At 39.8% G+C, this 9544-nt stretch overlaps 1 protein-coding gene across 3 annotated transcripts in view; it reads left to right on the top strand.

The window, feature by feature from the left end:
* Nucleotides 1-9544, top strand: part of kif13b (kinesin family member 13B) — a 304005-nt gene that overhangs the window by 32665 nt on the left and 261796 nt on the right. The window contains exon 1 of one of the 3 annotated variants that reach the window (XM_062968807.1): nt 8525-8822. The exons of the other annotated variants lie outside the window; for them this stretch is intronic. Within the exon in view, the coding sequence (XP_062824877.1) occupies nt 8765-8822 (58 nt within the window). The 5' untranslated portion in view covers nt 8525-8764. Of the gene's footprint in view, nt 1-8524; nt 8823-9544 lie in introns of those variants that run through there. 3 annotated transcript variants of the gene reach the window in all.

Below are 9544 nucleotides of genomic sequence, written 5' to 3'. Positions count from 1 at the left end.
GATTCAACACATAGACTCAATATGAGCTCTTGGTTGTGTAATGAGTTAAACCCTTGTGCCGGCAGGACTGCTGACTGACAGGTCGGTGGTTCGAATCTGGGGAGAGCTCCCTCTATCAGCTCCAGCTCCGTGCGGGGACATGAGAGAAGCCTCCTACAAGGATGGTAAAATATCAAAGCATTCGTCCCCTGAGTAATATCCTTGCAGATGGCCAATTTTCTCACACTAGAAGCGACTTGCGGTTTCTCAAGTCCTCCTGACACGAAAAAAAAAAAGACTCAATAGAGCCCATCATCATGGACAATCCCTTGTGAGTCTAATTGTCTTCCAAGTGTAGAGTCTTGACGATGGGTCCAGAAGTGACTGTCAAGGAGACCGATTCTGGATCTTTCTTTCACAAGAGGACTTACATTTTTGTCGAGGTGGGATAAGTAGTGATTTATAGTCTTAGGGGCCGGGCTGTGGCGCAGGCTGGAGAGCAGCCTGCTGCAATAAATCACTCTGACCATGAGGTCATGAGTTCGAGGCCAGCCCGTGGCGGGGTGAGCACCCATCAATTTAAAATAAAAAATAGCCCCTGCTCGTTGCTGACCTAGCAACCCGAAATATAGTTGCATCGATCAAGTAGGAAATAAGGCACCACTTATAAAAAGTGGGGAGGCAAGTTTAACTAATTTATGACATTGGAATGAGGAAGTGCCGTCAGAGTGGATGATGAAGCAGCTGCTCCCCCCTGTGGCCAGAATCGAACATCCCCTCAGGAGAAGGTTAAATTGCCTCTGCGTCTGTCTGTCTCTGTCTCGGTTCGATGTGTTTATGGGCATTGAATATTTGCTCTATATGTATATAATGTGATCCGCCCTGAGTCCCCTTCGGGGTGAGAAAGAAGGGCGGAATATAAATACTGTAAAGAAAGAAAGAAAGAAAGAAAGAAATAGTTTTCCAAACAGGCCCTCCCTAGATACACTGTGCAATGGACAATGTCTCAAAGGCAAGTTGGAAAAACAAACCCATACACCGCAGAGTGCTTATCAGTTGCCTGCAGAGTATATCTGCACTGGCTGACCTGGTGCTGTACATTGTTTAAGAAAACTCTCTGAGCCAGCTTTCATTCAAACTCACAGGAGGCTTTTAATCTTGACCTGTTGCTCTATTTATAAAATATACACACACAGATCAGGATCCTCTGATCTCCTATCAGTCTATAGCATATACAACGATATACTCACTAGCATAGGTAGAACAGATCTCAGCAACAGTTCAGCAAGATAAGGCGGCAAAAGCATTTGGCAAGTGATTTCAGTAAAAGGTTTCAATAATAGAAAGAACCCATGCTTCCTGCCCTCTTTTTATACCTATCATCAGCCAGGGACAAAAGTAAATGATGAAATTCTTGTCATTGTGTTGTCGAAGGCTTTCATGGCCAGGATCACAGGGTTGTTGTATGTCTTTCGGGCTGTATGGCCATGTTCCAGAAGTATTCTCTCCTGACGTTTCGCCCACATCTATGGCAGGCATCCTCAGAGGCTGTGAGGCATGGATAAACTAGGCAAGGAAGGTAAATATATATCTGTGGAGAGTCTAGGTTGTGACAAGAGTCCTTTGTCAGTTGGAAGCCAGCACTAATGTTTCAGTTAATCACCCTAATTAGCATTGGAAAGGTTTGTCTCCTGCCTGGGGGGCATCCTTTGTTCAGAGTCATTAGCCGTCCTTGGGGCTCCTCTGCCCTCAGAGTGTTGCTTCCCATCTACTGTTCTGATTTTTGAGGTTTTTTTAATACTGGTAGACAGATTTTGTTCATTTTCATGGTTTCCTCCTTTCTGTTGAAGTTGTCCACATGCTTGTGGATTTCAATGGCTTAATCATTCAGCAGGTGTGTGACCACATGCTCATTAGAACTGTATTATGCACCACTGTTACACAATAGGGCTACAGCAAATGCATTCCTGTCTAACAATGTATTATCTAACACATTTCCAGATGGAAGGCAGGTTTGCTTGAGGTGCCTTCTTCCTCTTGACCTGTTTCATCTTCATCACTCTGACACTTCAACTTGTTAATGGAAAGCTTCCCACCAGAGGTGAAACCATCTTCGGGACAGATGGCAAGCTAACTTCAGCAGACTGAAAGCCAAAACCAAGGTTACAGCAACATCTGTTATAGAACTCCAATATGCCGATAATAACATAGTCTGTGCGCATTCAGAAGAAGGCCTACAAGCCACTCTAAACACCTTTGCAGAAGCATACGAGAAGCTCAGCCTCTCATTGAACATCGAGAAAACCAAAGTGCTCTTCCAACAGGCACCAGCTACTCCCTCTGCAAAGCCAGGAATACAGCTTAATGGTGTCACATTAGGAAATGTTGACCATTGGCAGCCATCTCTCTACAAAGTCAACATTGACGCTGAAATACAACACCGCCTGAGCTCTGCGAGTGCAGCATTTCACCGAATGAAGCAGAGAGTGTTTGAGGATCGGGACATCCATAGAAACACCAAGGTGATTGTTTATAAAGCCATTGTCCTCCCAACCCTGCTCTACGCCTGCGAAACATGGACTTTCTAGAGACGTCACACTCAATTCCTGGTAAGTGTTGCCTCCGAAAAATCCTGCAAATCTCTTGGGAAGACAGGCGGACAAATGTCATAGTGCTGGAAGAAGCAAAGACTACCAGCATTGAAGCAATGCTTCTATGGCATCAACTCCGCTGGACCGGCCAAGTTTTCTGAATTCCCAATCACCATCTCCCAAAGCAGTTGCTTTACTCCGAACTCAAGAATGGGAAACGTAATGTTGGTGGGCAGGAAAAGAAATAGAAAGATGGGCTTAAAGCCAACCTTAAAAACTGTGGCATAGAAACCAAGAAAGAACTGGGAAGCCCTGGCCCTTGAGCGCTCTAATTGGAGGTCAGCTGTGACCAGCAGTGCTGCGGAGTTCGAAGAGGCATGAATGGAGGGCTTAAGGGAGAAATGTGCCAAGAGAAAGGCAACCCTGACTGGGACTGCTTTCCAACTGGAAACCGATGTCCTCATTGTGGAAGAACATGCGGGTCAAGAATAGGGCTCCACAGTCACCTACGTATCCACTGCCAAGACATTACATTTGAAAGGCCATCTTACTTGGAAAATGTTTCCAGTATGCACAGAGTGTACCATTCAAATAAAATAAAAATGCCATGGCTAACAAATGAGAAAAAATGCACACAGTTTTTCAAGGCATTGCTGCTGTTTATCCTCAGATATTGCATTCTCTGCTTTGGCCACTAGATGGCACTGCCTGCTATGGATTTAAAGTCAGCTATTGGTAAAGTCCTAAAATAATTTGGGGATCAAGTTTATCTCTTCCTATTGTCCTGCCTCCTCCTTGGAATTTTACAAAACTATCCAAATATTCCTTTGAATTCTTCCCTCATCTTCCCACTACTTCTTTTTGCACTCTAACATATTTTGGCCCCTTGTTCACTGCCACATATCCAGATTATCAAATCAGATAGTCCATATTATCTGCTTTGAACTGGATTATATAAATCTACACTGCCATATAATCTAGTTCAAAACAGATAATCTGGATTTTATAGGGTAGTGTAGAAGAGGCTTAGGTTTCTAGATCAAATCTAAGACCTAGAGAGGGCTGCTGTTATTAATTAAGCATTTCGTATTAACCACAATTTATCAGAGTTTATCATTCAAAACAGAGATCAAAATATTGAAAAACAGAGGGAGAGCAAATACACATTTCTCTTTGGAAATTGCTGTATTTCTTCTGTTCTAAAGATGGCTCTACACTGCCCTATATCCCAGGTTATTTGCTTTGAACTGGATTATATGAGTCTACATTGCTAGAAAATCTGTGACAATAGCTTTATAAACAAGCATCTTGGTATCCCTACGAAGGTCCTGATCCTCAAATGCTCTCTGCTTCGTAAGATGACAAAAAAAAACATTTTCAAAGGTGATGAGATAGAGTTGGTGGCTGCTGGGAAAGCTAGTAAGTTGGAAAACTGAAGGTAGTGACCAAGGCAGGTGAAGATGCAATTCCTGAGCTGGGAATTGTAACCCAACTGTGTGACAAACCAAAGAAGATGTCCTCGTGCAACATACATGCAGTATGTTGAATAATCATGCCTTGCTAATGTTGACAAGCACTGACTCCCCTGGGTCAAAAATAATAAATTCACAACCTCAGTACTGCGGAGGAGAGTTCCACAGGTGGAGGGAATCTGCAGTTTTATCAATCAGACATGCAAACATTCACAGGACTGGAGGAGCCCAGCAGCAGTTGCCAGAGTCCAGGATACTTTTTCGCAACAATCAAGGTTACATTCTAACCCTTTAATAAGCAATGTGTTATCCTCGATCCCTGACACTTTGTATCTTCCTTTGACTCTTCTGACTTTCTCTCCTCTCTTCCTATCCAGCAGCCGGCCCGGTGGCCAAATGGCCCAAAGCCCCGGCGGTCCTGTTAGCCCCAGAGAAGACCAGCAGCAAACAAGGCCTCAGAAATAGTCAAGCCTCTCTGAGTACAGAGCCATCTTCTTTCCCAGCCAGTACTCAGAAGACTCGCACACACACACACTGAGAGAAACCTGTTCAAACTGGTTCTCCAGCAGCAGGACAGCAACAGTTGCAAACCAGATCCCAGGTCCTTGCAAACTCAGCCAATCGGCTTCGTGCATTTGATTTTTCCAGTTAACACACATACAGTACAGTATCTTTGCAAACCATGACAGAAAGAAATATTGTCTGTTAAACGAGTGTAAAGGGTGCAATTAGCAAACCAGATAGAAAGCAGGTGAAACGTCAGAAGAAAGTGCTGCTGGAACACAGCCATACAGTCCAGAAACCACACAACACCCCAGCTTTTTGTGGAGGCCTGGACTGGATGGACTTCGGAGGTCCCTTCCAACTCTATGTCCTATGAGATGGAAGCTTCATGTCTTCCATCTGATGGCCCCATTTTAGGAGGCAACCCCTGGCAGTGAGACCAGGGAGAAGCCTGGCGGCAGAAACCCAGGCAAGTGATACGCCTGAGCTGCCCATTGTGAGTGAGTCCCTGCTGTGGCGAGCATTCAGATCAGGCCCAATTGAAATTAGCCAGCAAGCAAGAAGAGAATGTGGCATAGTGGATTAAAGCCTTGTGACTTGAAGGTTGGGTTTGCTGACCTGAAAGCTGCCAGGTTCGAATCCTACCTGGGGAGACCGCAGATCAGCTCCGTCTATCAGCTCCAGCTCCATGCAGGGATATGAGAGAAGCCTCCCACAGGATGATTAAAACATCAAAACATCTGAGCAATGTCCCCTGGGCAACATCCTTACAGACGGCCAATTCTCTCACACCAGAAGCAGCTTGCAGCTTGCAGTTTCTCAAGTCGCTCCTGACACGAAAAAAAAAAAGCCAAGGAAGATTTTATCTGCAAATAAGATGCTAGCTAGTGATTCATTCACAAAGTAGATAGCATACAGAATACAGTTTCACAGCCCTTTTTATACATAGGCTGCAGCCAAGCCCCTAATTCTGACCAGCCAAAGAAAGAGGCTTGGCTCACTGGCCAGCATGGGTTGGGAACAAGGGATGATTAAGTGTCGATAAATGAGGTTCCATTTACTGAACAGGAAAAATAAGAAAGTGATTGAGGGCATCTCTGGCCCTACCCAGGAATGCAATTGTCTTTGTGGAATAGACATGATCTGGCCCATTAAGGGGGCTGATCTGGCGGTACCAGATCCCAGAGAAACAAAACATCATATTCTGACATAATCATGCAAAATGACAGAGGTTGGGGTTTGCCTGTAGACATTCAGATTCCTTCCGATGCGAGAGGTCCCGTTCATAAAATGCATGGGTGGTGAATGGCTCTTCCCCCAAGGGACAAGGGAGATGATTTCCCCCGCCTGAATAGAAGTATTGTGTTGCAATGTCCAAGTAAAGTCCAAAAATAGAGGTGAAACTGGGAACTTGATGAGGAAAGTTCCCAGCTTAGTTTCTTTTCCCTAGGCTATACAATTGTGTGGGATGCAAGACATCTTTGGGTTCAGGAACACAGTTTCCGCCAAAGGGAAGGAATGGGGATCTCAGGAGAATAAAAAATTAGGTTAACACAACATATAGTCAAAATAGGAACACACAGGAAAAAACATGGAGTGTTTAGGGCAAATTATATACATGAAAGACATCGTTTTCGAAAGTACCTTTAACAAGCCAGGCTCCCCAGTAAGTCATGGCCAGGGATAATCTACCCCTGGTTGTCATGGCACATCATATAGACCTTCAGGGGAAGACGATGGCAAGGCATCTTAGGAGTGCTCTTTGCCTTTCATTGGGTTAGTGCTCTGGCAGGCACCAGAGAGAAAAAAGAAGAAAAAGAGACTTCAGTGAGCGGTGACCTGGCCCAGGTAAACTAGACATCCCAAGGCTGATTTTCTCATGCAACAGCTCTTTCCCTCTCTTTCCCTTATAATTCACTGACCCTTAATTTCACTGTATCCCATCCCATTTTCCATGTTCGCATTCCATTTTCCATATACCTCACAACTTCTGTGGATGTTTGCCATAGATGTGGGCGAAATTTCAGGAGAGAATGCTTCTGGAACATGACCACACAGCCCAGAAAACACACAACAACCCTGTGATTCCGGCCATGAAAGCCTTCGACAACACATTAAACTTCCTCACTCTTAGAGCTGTTAGACACTGGAACTCTCTACCCCAGAGTGTAGATAATATTTTAATGCATATTATATAATAGTTGTTAATACTAATACTAATAATAATATAGAAAAGCAATTAATTATTTAGTTTAAGGACACAAAGGGTTGAATTGCTTTCTATATTACTAGTATTCTTCTTCTTCTTCTTCTTCTTCTTCTGCTTGTCACTCCTAAAGAAAAATTCAGAAACTGCTAATTTTAATATTTTAATGTATATTATATAATAGTTGCTAATACTAATACTAATAATAATATAGAAAAGCAATTAATTATTTAGTTTAAGGACAAAAAGGGTTGAATTGCTTTCTATATTACTAGTATCATTCTTCTTCTTCTTCTGCTTGTCACTCCTAAAGAAAAATTCAGAAACTGCTAATTTTAATATTTTAATGTATATTATATAATAGTTGCTAATACTAATACTAATAATAATATAGAAAAGCAATTAATTATTTAGTTTAAGGACACAAAGGGTTGAATTGCTTTTTATATTACTAGCATCATTATTATTATTATTATGCTTGTCACTCCTAAAGAAAAATTCAGAAACTGCTAATTTTATTATTTTAATGTATATTATATAATAGTTGCTAATACTAATAATAATATAGAAAAGCAATTAATTATTTAGTTTAAGGACACAGAGGGTTGAATTGCTTTTTATATTACTAGTATCATTATTATTCTGCTTGTCACTCCTAAAGAAAAATTCAGAAACTGCTAAGTTTAATATTTTAATGCATATTATATAATAGTTGCTAATACTATATTTTCTATAATAATATAGAAAAGCAATTAATTATTTAGTTTAAGGACACAAAGGGTCGAATTGCTTTTTATATTATTATTATTATTATTCTTAATATTTTAGCGTATATTATATAATAGTTGCTAACACTGATAATAATATAGAAAAGCAATTAATTATTTAGTTTAAGGACACAAAGGGTCGAATTGCTTTTTATATTACTAGTATCATTATTATTATTATTCTTAATATTTTAGTGTATAATATATAATAGTTGCTAATATTAATAATAATATAGAAAAGCAATTAATTATTTAGTTTAAGGACACAAAGGGTTGAATTGCTTTTTATATTACTAGTATCATTATTATTATTATTAATATTTTAGCGTATATTATATAATAGTTGCTAACTGATAATAATATAGAAAAGCAATTAATTATTTAGTTTAAGGACACAAAGGGTTGAATTGCTTTTTATATTACTAGTATCATTATTATTATTATTCTTAATATTTTAGTGTATAATATATAATAGTTGCTAATATTAATAATAATATAGAAAAGCAATTAATTATTTAGTTTAAGGACACAAAGGGTTGAATTGCTTTTTATATTACTAGTATCATTATTATTATTATTATTATTAATATTTTAGTGTATAATATATAATAGTTGCTAACACTAATAATAATATAGAAAAGCAATTAATTATTTAGTTTAAGGACACAAAGGGTTGAAATGCGTTTTATATTACTAGTATCATTATTATTATTATTCTTAATATTTTAGTGTATATTATATAATAGTTGCTAATATTATTATATATTATTATTGCTAATATTATTATTAGCTTTATTATAATAATATTATTATATATTATTATATCTGCCCTGAGTCCCTCCGGGTGAGAAGGGCGGGGTATAAATGCTGGAAATAAATATTATTATTGCTAATATTATTATAAACGCATTTAATTATTACGATTATCAATATTATTCTGCTTTCCACTCCTAAAGAGAAAACTTAGAAAGATTTTTTTTTCCCAAAAAGACTACATTTCCCGTCATGCTATGGAGCTTTCCTCTGAGATCGACGGCGGCCGCGAAGGGACCAAACAAAAAAAGAGATTCCAAGCGGCGCGCGCGCGCTCTAGTCCCCGGGAATATGGGCGTGGCCTCTCCTAGCCACGCCCCCTAATGCTAGGCTCTGCTGCTTTGCTGGCTTCCCAGAAAGTCGGAAGCCGAGTAGAAAGAAGGAAGGAAGGAAGGAAAACAGGCAGGAAGGAAGAAAGGAAGGAAGACAGACATGGGGGGAGACTCGAAAGTCAAGGTGGCCGTCAGGGTCCGGCCCATGAACAGGAGAGGTGAGTTGGGAAAGAAATGCAAGAATTAATATATATATATATTTACATTATTTTTATATATGATTGTACACTGCTTGCAAACATTTTGGAGGCACTGCAACACCGAGGGAGGCTTGGAATGCATTGCACAAGCATTTGAGGGTGCATTTGCAAACATTCCTGCTTTCTATAGGGTTTTAAATTTAATTATTTATTTATTTACAGTATTTATAGCATTTTTTATGGGGAATAAGAAGCATTTTAGGGGGGATTTTGCTAGTATCCCTTCCTTCTGTGGGATTTTGAAGCATTTTTATAGGGATAAGAGGATATTTGGGGATGCATTTTGCTAGTATACCTGCTTTCTATGGGATTTTAAAGCATTTTTATAAGAGGATATTTGGGGGTGCATTTTGCTAGTATTCCTGCTTTCTATGGGATTTTAAAGCATTTTATAGGGAGAAGAGGATATTTGGGGTTGCATTTTGCTAGTATTCTTGCTTTCTATGGAGTTTTAAACATTTTATGGAGGTAAGAGGACATTTGGGGTAAGATTTTGCTTTCATTGGGATTTTATTCCTATTTATGGGGATAAGAGGACATTTGGAGTGAGGTTTTGCTAGTGTTCCTCCTTTCTATGGAGTTTAAAGCAATTTTATGTGGTGTAAAAGGGCATTTGGGGTGCATTTTGCCAGTATTCCTGAGATTTAAAGCATTATTATGGAGGTACACATATATTTTGG

This window comes from Anolis carolinensis, chromosome 1, assembly GCF_035594765.1.
Source record: "Anolis carolinensis isolate JA03-04 chromosome 1, rAnoCar3.1.pri, whole genome shotgun sequence".
Classification (NCBI taxonomy): Eukaryota; Metazoa; Chordata; class Lepidosauria; order Squamata; family Dactyloidae; genus Anolis; species Anolis carolinensis.
The sequence above is the reverse complement of the archived record's forward strand: the minus strand, read 5'-3'. Positions and strand labels throughout refer to the sequence as shown.